General features: G+C 63.7%; 1 protein-coding gene across 3 annotated transcripts in view; it reads right to left on the minus strand.

Moving 5' to 3' along the window:
* The window catches only part of LGR6 (leucine rich repeat containing G protein-coupled receptor 6), a 38,766-nt gene that overhangs the window by 13,494 nt on the left and 7,436 nt on the right, over positions 1 to 17,836 (minus strand). For 2 of the 3 annotated variants that reach the window (XM_059677875.1, XM_059677874.1), the window contains exons 2-5: positions 11,124 to 11,195; positions 10,147 to 10,218; positions 9,058 to 9,129; positions 2,133 to 2,348 (exon numbers count right to left, since the gene is read on the minus strand). In XM_059677875.1, coding sequence (XP_059533858.1) covers positions 2,133 to 2,348; positions 9,058 to 9,129; positions 10,147 to 10,218; positions 11,124 to 11,195 — 432 coding nt within the window. The remainder of the gene's footprint in view (positions 1 to 2,132; positions 2,349 to 9,057; positions 9,130 to 10,146; positions 10,219 to 11,123; positions 11,196 to 17,836) is intronic. The other variant, XM_059677876.1, reaches the window with a different exon arrangement.

Genomic DNA, 17,836 nt, shown 5'->3' on the forward strand with positions numbered 1-17,836 from the left:
GAAGTGTGGACAGAATGACCCCACTGGTCCAGCCCTTGACTCCAGGGACAAAGTGATTGGCGAAGCCCGACTTTGGAAGGCACGGTCTCCAAGGCTGGACGGACCACGGGCTGCCCTGGAGAGGAGCGTCTGTTCGCGGCCGATATGGGCTCCCACTACCTTCTCAGAGAGGCCTGACTGGCAGGGGCCGAGGGGGCTCTGATCTGAGGCTCCCCAGGACCCAGCCCGCATGACGCAGTGGGAACCAACAGCCAACCGCTGCAGACAACATATAATTAAGGGCTAAGTGTTCTGTTACAGCTGGGGTGCTGCAGACGAGCTCAGCGGTGGGGGGACTGGTGAGCCCAGAGCAGTCAGGGAGGTCTTCATGGAGGTGGTGACCCAGAACAGTCAGGGAGGACTATCATTTTTTTAAAAAAAACAAACATATTTTTACTGATTTCAGAAAGGAAGGGAGAGGGAGAGAGAGCTAGAAACATCAATGATAAGAGAGAATCATGGATCGGCTGCCTCCTGCACACCTCACACTGGGGATCAAGACTGCAACCCGGACATGTGCCCTGACTGGGACTTGAATCCTGACCTCCTGGTTCATAGGTCGACCACTGAGCCACGCCGGCCGGGCCCTGGTGTCTATGAAACCTCCTGGGACTCTTGTTCTCTTCGCTGCACAGTCTTTGTCACCTGCCCAGAACTACAGGACCCCCTCAGGCGCTGCTGCTGGTCAGCCCTTGGGACTGTCCCAGGCCCTCACTCCCCGGCCCCCAGACGCCCTCCCCGAGGATGCGGCCGGAGTAGCCCTGAAGCTGGACTCCAACACCTGCTCTGCTCGCCCTCTGCAAGTCCCCCTGCCTCCTGGGACGGACACCTGGCCGCCTGGCACACGGGCGTGGCCCCTGAGGATGCCCGTCCAGGTCCTGCAGCTCCCAGGTCAGAGAACGTGACAGATTCCACCACATTCCCAAGAGCAGGGTCGGTGACACACGTGTGCCCCAGCCATGGGTGTGGCACCCCAAGCAACTCCACGGAACCTCTGAGCCCTCGGTAATTACCCGATGAACTTACCACTCACTCGCAGCAATTAGCTGGGAGCTAATTTGCCTCCCCGCTCCCCGCGGGGAAGGAAGACAGAGGTAACCCCAGGCCCCAGGTCCTGCCAGGGGTGCGGTCTTCCAGGTAATCACCCTGCAGGGGGTGGGGGAACGCGGGTTCTGGCCGATCACCCCATGGCTTCTCTCTGCTCCTCCAGGCCTGGGAGACAGGAATGCACCCCACCCAGTGCCAGGCCCTGAGACCGCACCCCTGGCTGTCAGAGGCGGTGACCGTTATGGACACCCTCGCCCCAGCCGGTGTGGCTCAGTGGATAGAGCGTCTGCCTACAGACTGAAGGGTCCCAGGTTCGATTCCGGTCCAGGGCCCGTAGCTCATTTGCAGGCTGAACCCCTGGCCCCGGTCGGGGCACATGCAGGAGGCAACCAATAGATGTGTCTCCCTCACATCGACGTTTCTCTGCCTCTCCCCCTCTCTCTAAAAAAATAAAATCAATGGAAAGATAACCTCAGGTGAGGATTAACAACAAAAATTAATTAAAAAGAAAAAAAAAAAAGACACCCTTGACTTACGTGCCCACACACAAGGTGCAGTGAATATGTTCTCACGGGGAGGAAAATAGTAGCTAGCCCGGCCAGGGTGGCTCAGTGGTTGAGCGTCGACCTCTTTGAACCAGGAGGTCACAGTTCAATTCCCGGTCGGGGCACATGCCCGGGTTGCAGGCTCGATCCCCAGTGGGGGGCGGGCAGGAGGCAGCCGGTCAGTGACTCTTTCTCATCATCGCTGTTTCTGTCTGTCTCTCCATCTCCCTTCCTCTCTGAGATCAATACATATTTATTTTAAAAAGAAAGAAAATAATAGCTTCGCTCTGGCGTCCGCTCCGGTCTCTGTCCTGAGGGCCCCTCTCTAGCTCTGATGTCGTCTGGCCTCACGGCAACCCCCGGGCGTGAGGTCAGCAGGGCACCATCCTCCCCACTTTTACGAAGGGGACCCAGAGCAGAAGGCTCAGCCCAGCCGTCGGGCCCTGGAGTGAAGGGGCAGGTGGCCCCGGGCGGCCCCACGCGGAGGGGGGAGGCGCTCACAGCACCACCAGGCTGCTCAGGTTCTGGAAGGCGTAGTCGGGGACGTGGCGGATGCGGTTGAGGGCCAGGGTCATGGCCTGCAGGGCGGGGAGGTTGCTGAGGGCCCTGACCGGGACCTCGGCCAGCGCATTGTCATCCAGCCACAGGTGGCGGAGGCAGGACAGCCCCTCGAAGCTCCTCTCAGGGACCAGGGAGATGAGGTTGGCATCGAGGCGCCTGGAGGGAGGGGGGGAGAGAGGATGGGGAGGAGCAGTCAGGGCGAGCATCAGCCTATGAACCAGGAGGTCAGGGTTCGAGTCCCGGTCAGGGCACATGCGGCTGGTGCCTCGGGGCCCAGACGAGCTGGCCTGTGAGGAGACCTTGCCCCAAGGTGAGGTTCTCCCACGGGGGCCCCTACATCGTGGAAGCCCCAGTCTTCACCCCCAAAGGCCCTCAGGCTCCATAACCCTGCACCCCAGGAAACGGACCTACTCTCCCCGCCCCCCTCTGAGGGACATCCCCTGCCTCCCCCTGGGGACCCCCGGGTCTGCAGCCTGGCTCTAGACGCCCCTCCCACTCTCTCCCTGCCCCCAGCAGGATGGGGTGCTCCTTCAGGGAGCTGGGGTTCAGGCTGCCCCGGGGTCCCTGGTCCTCCAGGGCGGGTGGGGCGGGAGCTGGAGGAGCCTCAGAATCCTCCACGGGGACGGGAGGCCTTCGGGAGCCGTTCCCGCCCGCAGGTGGGCAGCCGCCCAGACGGACGGGGGTTTGGCAGGAAGCAGCGAGCAATTACACCAATTAAGCCCTGGAACCAAGTCAACACCCCAGCGGCCCTCCCCTCCCCTCCCACGTGGGCCTGGGCTCCCCGCTGGCTGCGATGCCCGTCCTGACCTGTGCTAGCACGGCAGGTGAGCAGGGGCCCCGCGGCCAGTCGGGGCTCGCCTGGGCTCCGGGAGCCAGCCTGACCTCACAGGGGCCACACTGCGCCCCCACACCCCCCCATACACACACCCAGGGCTGAGGGGGAGGGAGGCTGGCAGGGTTGTGGCCCTGTCCCTCCAAGCCCCCAGGACCGGGTGGTCGGAAGGTCTGGCCAGCCTGGCCGGCGTGGCTCAGGGGTTGATCATCAGCCTGTGAACCAGGAGGTCAGGGTTCGATTCCCGGTCGGGGCACAGGCCTGCGTTGCAGGCTCGATCCCCAGTGCGGGGCGTGCAGGAGGCAGCCGATCCATGATTCCCTCTCATCATTGATGTTTCTCTCTCTCTCTCTCTCTCTCTCTCTCTCTCTCTCTCTCTCTTCCCTCCCTTCCTCTCTGAAATCAATGACATTTTTTTTTAAAAGAAGGTTGTTGGCTTTCAGTCCAGTGTTCCGTTCCCTCCCGCTCACGTCCACTTGGTAGAAGGTGTCCCTCAGCCTCTGCCCTGTAGCAGGGCCATAGGGACGGCCCCCCAAGCCCCCCAAGCCCCCCCCCCCAGAGGAGCATGCTGCCCCTACTACGTCGCTGGCCGAGGTCTGGTGAACGGCTTGGGCCGGACATTGGAGTCCCCTCCCTTGGGTCCTGGCCGCCCTCTACACACCGGGAGCCCAGCGTCAGGCCCTCACAGGGTCCGAAAACGAAAACTCTGGAACCTGAGCTCTCCTGGGCGGGGTCCCTCGGCGACAGAGAGGTGGTGGCTGAACGAGACCCCACGCTTCCCTTCTGGGGGTGAGGCGGGGTGAGGGAGGGTGAGGGGGGCAGGTGGATGGAGCCTCCTTCACCTTCGTGCTCCCACTGACTGAGCGGGGCAGCTGAGAGCCACAGCAACACTGCCCCCCAAGTTTCGTCAGTGTGTTTTTTTATTGATGTCAGAGAGGAAAGGAGAGGGAGAGACAGAGAGAAGCATCCATGATGAGAGAGAATCGTCGATCGGCTGCCTCCTGCACGCCCTCTACTGGGGATCGAGCCCGCAACCTGGGCCTGTGCCCTGACCGGGAATCGAACCCGTGACCTCCTGGTTCATAGGCCGACGCTCAACCCCTGAGCCAGCCCGGCCGGGCATGTCAGTTCTGGTTTATGCCACCTGACGAGATCCCTCCCCTCCCAGTCAGCCCTTCACTAGATCAAAGGTGGGTATGGAAACAAAGGCAATCGCAAGGGTCTGGGGGGGCTGGGGGAGGGGGGGGCTACACCACCAAGGCCCAGCCCCCTCCCTCCACCTGCCAGGCATTGACGGATGAGCCAGCGCCCACCCGCGCCCGCCTGGCAGGCAGAGAGCGCCCATCCTCTCTGCACATCAAAGGGTGACACCTGAGCACCCTCCCTCGTGTTTAATCGGCAGCAGCGTATAAAAATAATTGCCCGCCCGCCGGGGGAAGGCACGGGCGAGGCTCTGTGTGCAGCCTGGATGAGCTTCCCCTGAAGACAGGGCCCGCAGGCCTGGGCAGAGGGCCAGCGCTGGGGGTGACGGTCCTGGAATCCTGGGGTGGGGACCACAAACAGCCAGCGCACCCCTCCCGGCCCCCGCCATCGGGGGCCTCGCGTCGGTCGAGGGGGTTTCTGGTTTCTGGGTCCCTCCTGGGCTGTCTGAGAGCTGGGCTCTGTGGTTCCCCGGGGCCTGGACGCCTGCCCTTGGCCTCGGGCGGGCGGCTGTGGTTGGAGGAGGAAGAGGCAGACGGGGTTTCCCCGCTGGCCTCTCGGAAGGGCGCGGTGACGTCAGAGGTTAGGAGACGTGAGCAGCACTCAGTGTTTCAAAGACACTGAGGACCCGTCCCAGCAGACTCTGCAGTGAGAGGGACCAGGGGAGACCAGGCCTCAGGTGAGCACTTTTCAAGGAACCGGGGGGTGGGGGGTGGCGGTGCGGAGAGAGAAGGAAGGAGGGAGAAGTCCCATCAGCGCCGGCTTCCCTGACACAGGCTCCCAGTCCTTCCCACAATCTAGTTTCTCCTTTCTCGTGTCCAGGGTCTCGTAGGCGCCCTGCGGACCAGAGTGAGAACTGGGGAGGTTATAGCTGTGTGCTATGCATCCCCTCGTCCCTAGTCTCCCAACGTCCCATCCACCCACCCATCCATCCATTTATCTGTCCATCTATCCATCCGTCTGTCCATCATCCACCCATCCTTCCACCCATTCATCCAACTGTCTGTCCATCATCCATCCTTCCATCCATCCATCCATTTATCTGTCCATCCATCCATCCGTCTGTCCATCATCCATCCATCCTTCCATCCATTCATCATCCATCCTCCCACTCACCTACCATCCATCCATCCCTCCATCCATCATCCATCCATCCATCCATTCATCATCCATGCTTCCATCCACCTACCATCCATCCAATCATCATCCATCATCCATTCATTTGTCTGTCCATCCCTCCATCCATCCCTGCATTTGTCCACCTGTCTATCCATCATCCCTCCATTCCTCCATCCATCTCTCTGTCCATCCACTTGCCCATCCACCCATCACCCATCTGTCCCATCCACCCATCCCTCCTTCATTCCATCCATCTGTCCATGCTTTCATCCATCCACCCATCCGCCCACCCTTCCATGTGCCCATCCTTCCATCCACCCACACAGACTGGAGACACCCCGCCTGGCTCCAGGCAGTGACCTCGTCTCTCTCTCTTGCTCAGAGTCACCTGGGCTTCCGGTCAACTCCTAACCCCTCAGCGATTCTTCCCCTGGGGCGACTCTCACCGGCCCCACAGCTCAGGTGCCCGGCTCCGTGTCACTGGGAATCGTGCCTCCCTCCTTGTCCCGGAGCGCACGGCTCTCCTCTGTACTGCGCACGGTGGTGCGTCTCCCCCCTCTTCCCAAAGCCCCACTCCCGACTCCTCTCACCAGGACTCAAACCGGCCTCGCACGTCTGTGCGTAGACAGGCCGACCACCCGCACGTCCACTTCCAGAACAGCGGCCTCGTACGCCGCGGGAACGACACCTCGATGTCTAAACCGACCTAAAGCCGAAGCGGTGACACCGGGCTGCAGGCCAGGCCCCGTGTGGCCTGTGCGGCCGCCTGTCTCCCGGCGGCAGCGAGTGTGTGTGTGTGGCGGGAGCGAGTGTGTGCGCAGAGGCCGACGCACCGACGCGCACGGCCTGTGTCTGGGTGGCAGGACTGCGGGTGATTTTCATTTTCCCTCTTTTTCGTTTCTGTCTTTTCTAAACTCTCTGCAATGAGTCAGAACCAAAATAAACATGTTTTTCAGAAAACAAACGGCGTCAGGGTGTAATTAAGTCCCAGACTCTGAGCCGAGAGGAGGGAGGCGGCCGGGAGCCGCGGGGGGCAGCGCGGGGGAGGGGGAGGGGAGGGTGGGGCAGCCTCGCGGGACCCGCCCGCTTCGGTCACCTGCTCTGTGGCCCACCCTCGCCCTGGCCGGCCTGTGTGGCTCAGTGGATAGAACGTCAGCCTGTGGACCCAAGGGTCCCGGGTTCGATTCCGGTCAAGGGCACGGACCTCGGTGGCAGGCTCCTCCCCGGCCTGGGCCCTGGTCGGGGCGCGTGCAGGAGGCACCCCATCGATGTGTGTCTCTCACGTCGATATTTCTCTCTGTCTCTCTCCCTCTCCCCTCCATTCTCTCCAAAATCCCCTCCATTGATTCCAAAATCAGTGGAATAATACCCTTGGGTGAGGATTAAAAAAAAAAAAAAAAAAGAGGTCGGAGGGAAGAGGCAGGGGCAGCCTGGCCGGGCCCTCTCCCTGGGGGACGCTGGGGTCACCCCTCTCTGCTGCCCGGGTCCCTCCCCTGCAGGCGGGGCGATGAGACGGGGTGGCCACCTCCACCTCCCAGCTCCGCAGCCGAAGGCCCTGTGGTCGGCGGGCGGCCTCGCCGGTGGCCAAGCGGGAGCCGGAGCGCGGCCGCCCTTTCCGGCCGCCGTGTGAATTTCCACACGCCGGCGGGGCCGCCAGCCACCGGACTCCAAAGGCTCGTAAACGAGTGGAAAATTACTCATGGCCTCGAAAAAGACCCACCTGAGGTGTCAGCTCCCGCAGCCCCATCCTGGGGGCGCTCCGGCCTCTCCAAGGCCCCCCAGGCCTGGCCCGCGGGAGCTCCAGGGGGCGCGAGGGCAGGGGGGCTGGGGGCCCGCGCGTGGTCGGGGGAGGCGTTCCTGCTGGGGCCGAGGCACCCCCTGCTCCTGGGTGGCCCGGGCGGCCGCCTGTCCCCACCAACATTGACGCGGAGAGAACCTCCCAGGATCCGGGCCGGCCCACACGGACACACGCCCAGAGCCTCCAGCAGCCAGGCTGCCGCGCGCCCACCCGCCTCAGGGCAGCCTCTGCCCAGACGCACATGTAGCAATCAGCCCCCGGAAGCTCGGGGAGATCCAAATGCAGCAGCGTGTAATCACGGAGCCCGAAATAGCCACGCCCGGAGCCACCCGCCACCCCGCGCGTCCCCAGGGACCCTCGGCCAGGCCCCACAGCGCGGCCAGGCCTCAGGGTCCGCTCCGGCTGGTGGGCGAGATGGGTGGTGCTGACGGTACCCACCGGGCCTCGGGGCAGCTTGGGGGGCTTCTCCATGGCAGGGGGGCCTCTCCGGCCCAGAACAGGGCCCCCTCTGAACTCACACACACACACACACACACACACACACACACACACACACACACACACACTTACATGCTTACACACACTCACATACACCATCACACACATACACACACCCACGCACACATGCTTGCATGCTTACACATACATACATACACATGCACACTCACACACACATGCACACCCATACACACACTCACATGCTTACATGCACTCACATACACACATAGACAGTCACACACATTCTCACACACTCACACATATACACCCACACGCGCGCCCGCACACATTGACGCCCTGCAGGGAGGGAGACGACCCATTTTTAAGGTCGTCACCGACGCTTGGTCACCCCACCCACAGGCACCTCAAACTCAGCTCCTGCAGAAGGGCCATCAGCACCCCCTCCCCCTGGGCCCCTCCTGCCCGCCCTCTGGGCATCACTGCCCACTGAACCCTCAGTCAGCACGTTCTCACTGACCCCCTCCCAGGGCCACACTCTCGGTGCCCAGCCTCTCGTCCACCCCGAGGTCAGCGCCCCCTGCCCTCCCTCAACGCCCCCCTCCAGCCAACACCACCAAGAACGATTGCAGTGGCAGCCAGAAACGTGCTGTTCTGCCTCTTGTACGCACGTGAGCTCACTTCCCGCTCTCCTACTGAGCCACCGCCCCATTTTCCTATAAAGAAGCAGCTGCCGGGGTTCGGTCACCTGCCCGGGGTCTCCAGGCAGTAGGCGAAGCGACCCCAGGCCGCGTGTCCTGGCCTCCTGGCCTGTCCAGAGTCCGCCAACCTCTCCTCCGGCCCCTGCGCCGGCCTCTCCTTCATACGCCGTCACGCTCCCTCAGTTCACGTCCCTTCACAGCCCCCTCCTCCAGGCTGTCCTCCAGGCTGCTACCAGGGCCATGCTTCAGAGACGCAAACTCTAACCCACGATGCCCCTGCTGGGCGGGAGAGGAGCTGCAGGGCTCCCTGGAGGGTGACCCTGTCTTGGGTGGCCCATGCTTCCTCAACACAGCCCCGCCCCAGGCAGAGGAAATGGGTGTCGGGCCACCCCGCCCCCAAAGCCCTGGGGCTAGGGCAGCCTCCACGGAGGAGACGGCTCTTCCTGGGGGCGGCCGACCCCGCCCAGCACCCCCGGCACCCCAGGCTCCGTCAGGCAGAACGCCAGGCGCCCCAGGAGGCCGCCCTGGTGGCCCCGCCTAGGGAGGTCCCGTTCCCACAGTCCCCACGGGGCCTGGAGCCTCCCCTCCCGGATACATAAGCGAGTCCACACGCGCACACACACACACACACACACACGCCCTCTGACGACAACAAAAACCCGGAGACACCGGGGACAGGAGCGCACGCTGTCTGAACATGGGGGGGAAGCGGGGCGCAGAGGCGGGGATCGGGGTGCAGGGGGCGTGGCCAGGACTCACAGAGACTGCAGGCTCGGCAGCTGCCTCAGCGCCTCGGCAGGGATCCCTCCCAGCTGGTTGTTCTGCAGCATCCTGCAAGGGGAGGAGGGGCGTGAGGACTCCCAGGCCTGCGGGGCTGGGGTCCCTTTCTTGAACCCCACCCCAAGCTAGATCCCTCTCTCGCACCCCAGCTGCAGCAGCCCAGAGGGCGTCCTGGCCCAGCCCAGGCCCGGCCCATCAGGGGGGCTGCCCGGGTGTGGTGGGCTGGGCCCCGCCAGGAGGGGTCACGGGAGGGTGAGGCAGAGCAAAGAGGGTGACGGAGCCGAAGCAGAGACACGTGGGCGGCCGGCCGTGAGGGACGAAAGTCAGAACTCGCGGTTCCGCTGAAATTTGGTCTGAAAGGCCCGGCCGGCCAGCGTGGCTCAGTGGTTGAGCGTCAACCTGTGAACCAGGAGGTCAGGGTTCGATTCCCAGTCGGGGCACAGGCCCGGGTTGAGGGCTGGGTCCCCAGTGTAGGGCGTGCAGGAGGCAGCCGGTCCACGATTCTCTCTCATCACTGATGTTTCTCTCTCTCTCTCTCCCCCTCTCCCTTCCTCTCTGAAATCAGTAAAAATATTTTTTTAAAAAGGATGGTGGCCGTGACCAGTTTGGCTCAGTGGATAGAGCGTCGGCCTGCAGACTGAAGGGTCCCGGGTTCGGTTCCGGTCAAGGGCATGTACCTGGGTTGTGGGCACATCCCCAGTGGGAGATGTGCAGGAGGCAGCTGATCGATGTTTCTCTCTCATCGATGTTTCTAACTCTCTATCCCTCTCCCTTCCTCTCTGTAAAAAATCAATAAAAAATATTAAAAAAAAAAAAGGATGGTGTGCTTTCCTGCAGGGAAATAATGAAATAATAGGGGGTACAATGATGCGTGTCCCCAAAGCGTAGCGTGTGTTACAGACAGAGCGGCCGCACAGGAATGGGAGTGACGGTTAAGATGGAACGGCAGGTAAGGGAGTGACAGGGAAGTCTGCGGCGGACGGAGACTCGGAGACTCGAAACTGCGCTGCAGCCTCCGTCCCTCCGTCCCCAAGGTCACGCCGCGGCATGAAGGTCACTCGTACTCACAGGATCTTCAGGCTGTGGAGGCCGGAGAAGGCTCCTCCCGGGATGTGTGACAGGTGGTTCCCTGAGAGACGCCTGCCGGTCGGAGCAGAGGGTGGGTGACGCCGGCCAGCAGGGAACCCGCGGAGGGGACCCTGTTAGCCTGGGGGGGCCGGGGAGGGGGCGGATGGGGTGCTGACCCCCAAGTTCTGAGAGCGACAACGTCTGGGCCACACCCACCACCTCGCTCCATTCTCACGATCACCCCGTCTAGTGCTGCTGTTGCCCCAAATCTTAGGGGGAAACTGCGGTTCGGGGAGGTCGAGCCTTGGCCCTCGGGGTCCTGGTGCTCAGCAGCCGCAGGGCCGGCGAACTCCTCGGCCCGGGCGCCCCGCAGCCCACAGCCTCCTGGGCTACCGCGACCCCGGGCCCGTCCTCGCCTCCCTGTCTGTGTCGCTCCCGTCGCCGTGGAGGGTCCGACACAGACGGGGTGTCGGTGTCTCCCCGGGGCCCGAACGCCACAGTCAACCCACAACCCAGGGGGGTGCGGACATGGGGCTCGATCAGTCTGACGCCCGGGGCTAAGGCAGCTTGTCATGGGGCTGGGGGGCGGGGGGGGGTCCGTCCCCACGGGTCAGGGGCAGGTGGAACTAAACGGGCTTCCTGCTCCCCCGGACCGAGCAGAGCCACACAGAGGAGCCGGCGACCTGTGAACCAGGAGGTCAGGGTTCGATTCCCGGTCGGGGCACAGGCCCGGGTTGCGGGCTGGATCCCCAGTGTGGGGCGTGCAGGAGGCAGCCGGCCCATGATTCTCTCTCACCACGGATGTTTCTCTCTCTCCCTCTCCTTTCCTCTCGGACATCAATAAAAGTATATTTAAATATATATCTAAAAAAGAAAAAAAAAGAGCAACCCCCGCCCCTTGTTCTGAAGGGGGCCCTGTGCCCGCCACCCTGTGGGCGCCCCAGGCCCCCCGCCCCGCCCGCCCCCCATCCACTCACAGCTCCTCCAGGAAGCGCAGGCGGTGGAAGCGGCCGGGCTGCAGCTCCGTGAGGTTGTTCATGCTCAGGTCCCTGCGTGGGGAGGAAGCAGAGGGTGCTGGGAACAGCCCAGGGCTGGGGAAGGGGCTGACCTCCGGGCCAAGGGGCCTGGGGCAAAATTCACGGAGTTCCCAGCAGGAGAGGAGGAGCCGCCTCGTGCACCTCACACTCCCCGCACCCGTGGGTAAACCGAGGCACGGGGCGCCCTGCCGTTCCGACCTCCAGGGCCGGCGCCTACAGAGTCCACACACGGGCGTGAGCATCTCCCTCGTCAGCCCGGAGCCGGGGGACAGCGCTGCCTCCCGAGCGTCGCCTGTGGTCATGTCCCTCTGGGCGTCCCTCCAGGGGAGGCCGTGGCCTCCGGGCACATCGGGAAGGTGCCGGCTCCCAGCGGTGGGACGGATGCGCTCCCTGGGGGCCTCCAAGGCGCTCGGCACACAAAACGCTCACAACACGGACGCCCACACTGACGCCGCCGCATCCGGCTGAGATCTGGGGGTGACATGGAGTCTGGGGGGGGGGCGTGAGGATGAAACGGGATGATTTGGGTAAAGGTGAGCCGGTGCCAGAGAATTACTGGCCGGCTGCCTCCTGCACACCCCCCACTGGGGATGGAGCCTGCAACCCTGGCACGTGCCCTTCACCGGGAATCGAACTCAGGACCCTTCAGCCCGCAGGCCGACACTCTATCCACTGGGCAACACCAGCCAGGGCTCATCATTGATGTCTCTCTCTCTCTTTCTCCCTCTCCTTCCTCTCTGAAATCAATAACAATATTTTTTTTAAATAAATAAATAAAAAGACTGCTGAGTCTCCAGTATTTCATCTCTGACTAAGCCTGGGCTCCCAGCAGTGCCCCAGGGAGGGAGGATGGTCCCTGCTGGGCAGAGCCGCGGGCTAGAGCACGGAACACGGGGTTGGCACACGGAACACGGGGCTAGCGCACGGAACACGGGGTTGGCACACGGAACATGAGGCTGGCACACGGAACACGGGGCTGGCACAGGGAACACGGGGCTGGCACACGGAACACGGGGCTGGCACACGGAACACGGGGTTGGCGCACGGAACGGTGGCGGGGGGAGCCCAGGCCGACGCCCGGTTCTGCCGGGACCTCCCCTCGGGCCGGGCCGGGCTCCCCCCGCCAGGAGGGAGGAGCAGAGCCGAGCACCTTCCGTGTTTACCCCGAGCCCGGCCGAACGTGCCTCCACAGGAGCGCGAGGCCGCGTGGGGCCGTGACTCAGGGCGCGTCACTCAGCTGTCCCCCCGGGGGCCGTCCCGCGAGGCTCTGATGTGGCTCCAAGCCCCCCCACCCCCCCAGAGGCCTCATTGTTCTCCCCGGGGAGGAGGGGCCCAGCCCCCCACATCCTGCCCTGAGACAGCACAGCCCAGCTGCAGGGGCAGGGGAGGGGGTGGATTTCAGAGGGGCGGGGGCGGGGCGGGGGGGCCCCATTCAGGCCTGGGCCCCGCACAAAAGGAAAAGGGGTGAGGCTGGTGCCAGGGAGAGTGAGGAGGAGCGCAGAGCTGTGAGCGGGAGGCGCAGAAGGCTTCCCACTGAGGCCCTCCAAGCTGATGCCAGGGCCCCGGGAGCAATAAGGGCCACTGGCCCTGCAGGGGGGCAGGGGACGGGGTCGTCCTGGGGGGGCTGTCCTTGGGGGGGTCATCCGGAGGGTCGTCCTGGGGTCATTCTGGGGGGGCCTGCAGGGGGGGCCGCCTGGGCGATCTCAGGAAGGTGCCCTGCGAAGGTGGAGGCTCTGAGACAGGCCTCCCAGGAGGTGGGCTGTCCCTGTGCGACCAGAGAGCAGCTCAGGCCGCAGGCCGTGCCCAGGCCGGGACGAGGGGCGCCCTGAGCCCTGGGGGCCTGGGTTTGGCTGCAGCAGCAGCAGCTCGGCGGTAGGAACGGGTGATATTTATGAGGGGGCACATGTTGGGATACACCAGGTCTTGGATATGCTTGTCTAGTGGGTGCTGGGCAGCATGTGCCACGTGTGAGGGCACACGTGTGTACCTGCCCGTGTGCATCTCAGCGTGTTGGACTGTTCACGGTCACCGGCGTTCTGGAAGCCTCCGCGCGCCACAGTCAGGAACTCGGGAGACGCCGTGGCCTCCGGGCCCCCCCCCCCTCTGGTGGGAAAGCCCAGGGCGCTGTGACCTGCTCTCGGCCTCAGTTTACCCCGGCCCGTCTCCCGAGGGAGCACGGACGCCCCGTGAGGCTGCGGTTGGAGACCAACGTGTGCCTGAACCGAGTGCCCAGGCCTGGACTCGCCCTGTGGCCCCCTCGCCATCCTATGACCACTAGGAGCGCGCACACGTGTGCACACAGAAATCCTCCCTTGCACACAACACACACGTGCGTGCACATATGTATATAGATGTGCACCTGGGCATGTACACACATGCACACACAGAAACCCTCACTTGTGCACAACACACACGTGCGCGCACATATGTATATAGATGTGCACATGTGTGCACCTGGGCATGTACACACATGCACACACAGAAACCCTCACTTGTGCACAACACACGTGTGTGTGCACATGCATATAGGTGTACACACATGTGCACCTGGACATGTGCATACGCGTGTGCATATATGTACAGAAGCATATATGTGCACAGAAACCCTCATTTGTACACATGTACACGACACACACCTACACATATGTGTGCACGTGCATATAGATTGTGCGCCTGGGTACACACATGCACACACACAGAAACCCTCACTCGTACACAATACACACATACACATGTGTGTGCGCCTGGATACACACGTGTATGTGCACAGAAACACATGTGTGCACACGCATGTGCACAGGAACGTGCATGCACGCGCATCACTGCCCCGGGACCAGCTTCACGGTTGTTTAGCTGCACGGAGCCGCACGTTCGGCCGCTCAGCCTCTGCTGCTGTCGTTTGAACTCTCACTAACGTCTGGACGAGGGGCCCCGCGTCCTCACGGCGCTGGGCCCTGCACGCTGCCTCCCCACCGAACCGCGGGGGCGGCGAGGGCGAGGGGCACCCCCATCCGCAGCCCCGGGCCTCTGGGCGGACTGGGCCAGGGGGGTGGGTGTGGGGGCGGGCGAGGCTGGCAGCAGGGGGAGCAGAGCCCCAGCCCTGGGCGCGGGAAGTGGAAATTCTGGCCGCACGTCAGGAAAATGTTCTCAGAACTTCACCCTGTGAGGCGACCGGACCACCCAGGCTGCTGGGCGAGGCGCTGTCACCATGGAGACCAGGAGCAGGTGTGATAAGGGGAGGCCGGGGGGGGGGGGGGCAGACGCTGGAGGATGGGGAGCAGGAGACCCTCCCCTCCGACGCCCGGGGGACGGCTCCGGGCCCCTTCTCTCCGCTCCGCCCACTCTCTGCGCCACGAAGGGACCTGCTCTGCCCCACACAGCAGCCGCCAGCGCACGGGGGACATTTCCCTCCGTTCAGACTAAATCAGCAAATCGGTTCCCCGGCTGCACTCGCCACGGCTCGAGGCTCGGCAGCCACACGCGGCCAGTGGCCCCACACGGGACGGACGCGGCCCTCGTCACAGGCAGCCCCACCGGACACCCTGCAGCCTCTGCGGTCTGATTCCCGGCTCTGCCACCGTGGGACTCTGGGCACGTTCCTTCGCCTCTCCCTGCCTCGGTTTCCCCCCTGGCAAAGTGCCCTGCCGGTGCCCAGCCCACAGCAAGTAACCGACCGGCAGGACCCGTGAGCACCACGACCCAACGCCCCCGTTCGCCAAGACCCAGGTCAAGCGCCGCCTCCTCCGGGAAGCCCTCCAGGCATTCCTCTCACCACCCAGGCACCCACCACTCAACCAGCGCTCGCTGAGCACCTACTATGTGCCAGGCTCCGCCGGGCGAGGAAGCTGCGAGGCCCAGTCACGTGTGCTGCCCGCCCTCAAAGAGCCCGTCCGTGGGGACAAATGACAAGAGCGTGGCCGGTGACAGGCCCGAGGGACCAGGCCTGGGGCGGGAGCCGGAGTCCCACTGGGCTTCCTCGGGCTCGTCCATGCGGCCGTTTGACGGAGCGCTGAAGCTCCCGTCACCAAGTCAGCCACAGCCCGGCCTGGGTGGCTAGCGGTGGCGTGTCCCGCGGGCTCCCTGAGGTCCCAGGACAGGGGCTGGCGGGGTGGGAGCAGGGGGGGCCTGGGCGGAGGGATGGGTGCCCAGGGCGGGCGGGGGAGTCCCCTTTGTGGGAGGCACAGCCCTGGGTTCTGTTTCTTTAGCTGAAGACGCTGGTCCTTCTGCCTTTATTCCACCGGATAAAGGGCCAGGGCGTGTCCGGGGAGAACAGGAGAAAGAGCCTCTATTCAGTGCCCCCACGCCCAGTCCCAGTGAAAGCTCCTCCCACAGCTGGGAGCCCCCCCCCGCCCCCCGCCCCGCCCTCGTCCCCATACCTGCACTCCCAGGGCGCACCCACCCCAGCCCCACAGCACCCAGACACCCAGCGAGACGGTTTTCTAAATGGGACTGGGAGCCCTGGCCGGTGTGGCTCAGTGGATAGAGCGTCGGCCTGTGGGCTGAAGGGTCCCGGGTTCGATTCCCGGTCAGGAAACATGCCCAGGTTACGGGCTCCATCCCCAGAGGGGGGTGGGGGGGTGTGCAGGAGGCAGTCGATGTTTCTATCTCTCCCTCTTTCTTCTTCTCTGAAATCAATAAAAATATATTTTAAAAATACAGATATATTATGTGATAGTTCCTCGTAAGGGAGTGATTGTGAGGGTTGAACGGAGGGTCCTAGTGTGTGTGGCTGGGGGTACAGCTGTGCCCACGGTGGGGGGACACCCCTCCCTCCTTGCATTCAGCTCGCAGAGCCCTTCCCCACAGGTCACCGCGGGGGGGGGGGGCAGGGAGCGAGGGGAGGGCGTTCTGGGTCAGCCCTGCCCTTGGGAGGCACCAGCTGCTGCCCCTCCCGGTGCCTCCAAGTGACGCCACCTGCCCAGCCCTGATCTCCGCACCCTTTGATCTTGGGATCTCTGGCCCCGGTCCCTCCGCCAAAGGCATCTGTCTCCCTGGCCTCCTCCAAGGAAAAGCAAAGGTCCGGGCTGCCCGCCCCCAGCGCCTCCTCCCTCCCTGGACGGTGTGCAACCAGGGCAGCCACAGAGGCCCGAGAGCGGTCGCAGCCAGGTTCCCTCCGAGGCGCCGTGTCCGGGGGGCAGCGGGGACGGGGCCAGGACGGGGGGGCTGGACACCGGGCTACCCCTGGGCACGGTGCCCCGGCCACTGCTGGGAAGAGGCCTTCCGCCCAAATTCCTCGTTTCTAGCGCCCTTGTGGGCAAAGGCCTGCTGAGCCCTGGAGGAGGACACAGCCCTCTGAGGACACACTCAGAACCACAGACACAGCTGCACGGAACCTGGAGTGCGAGGCGGGGGGCAGTCAAGGAGGGCTTCCCGGAGGAAGTGTCACCTGTGGGAGCCAAGAGGGTCTGGCTCAGCCATCAGAAAGTGGCCTGAGAGCTTTGCAAAGGGCAGGACAGTGCTTAGGATGACAGCGAGGGGGTGCCTTTGGCTGAAGGGTGGTCTCCCCAAAAAAAGAGATATGTCCGCATCCTAACACCTGGAACCTGGGGGTGTGATCTTACTTGGAAAGGGGGGTCTCTGCAGGTTCGGGTGGACCCCAAGCCCATGACAAGGGAAACCCACAGGGAGACCCCCCCTGAGGAGGAGGGGAGGCACTGGGGGAGGCAGAGGCCGGAGTGACGTGGCCACAAGCCGCCACCGCACTTAGAGGCGCGCAGTAGGCCGTCCCCAGGAGCCCCGGCGAGCACAGCCCTGCCGACACCCGGATCCTGAGCTGCCGGCCTCCACAATCTCAGAGACCCCCGCTCCGACGCTCGAAGCCACGGGTTTGCTATGGGAGCCACTGGAAACCACACAGTCAGTGGTCAGAGGGTCTCCGTGTCCGGCTGCTCCTCGGGGCCCAGCCCTGGGCACCCCCAGCCTCTCCCCCTCCTCACTCACGTCACTGGCCTCCCTGCTGCCTCCGACCAAGCCAGCGACCCCTCCACACGTCCCCCAGGAGGCGGCGCCAGGATCTGACGTGACCCAGAAATTCCACTCCTGGGCTTACAGCCAACAAAGCGCACCAGCGTGACCATGGCCACCAGCAGCGGCGTGGACGCACCTTCAGACGCGGCGAGGGGAAGGGGCCGGCCTCCATCCCCTTAAACAGCGGTTCTCAACCTCCCTCACGCCGCAGCCCTTTCATACAGCTCCTCATGTTGTGGGGACCCCCAACCATAACATTATTTTCGTCGCTACTTCATCACTGTCATGTTGCTACTGTTATGAATCGTCATGTAAATATCTGATAGGCAGGATGTATTTTCATGGTTACACATTGAACATAATTAAAGCACAGCGATGAATCACAAAAACAATATGTAATGATAGACGTGTTTTCCGATGGTTTTAGACGACCCCTGCGAAAGGGTCGTTCGGCCTCCAAAGGGGTCGCGACCCACAGGTTGGCGACCCACAGGTTGAGAACCGCTGCCTTAGAGGGAGCTGAGAACACGGGCGAGGCGCACCTGCGTGGCCAGAGGTCACGACCCATGACCTACCCAGGTTGCCCGCCGCGGACGGGGACGGGGCGGGCCCTGGGAGCAGTGGCCACCCTGCCTCCCCGTCTGGGTGCTGGCTACGCAGGTGTGTGCAGCCCGGGAAACGGTATC

This window comes from Myotis daubentonii, chromosome 20, assembly GCF_963259705.1.
Source record: "Myotis daubentonii chromosome 20, mMyoDau2.1, whole genome shotgun sequence".
Classification (NCBI taxonomy): domain Eukaryota; kingdom Metazoa; phylum Chordata; class Mammalia; order Chiroptera; family Vespertilionidae; genus Myotis; species Myotis daubentonii.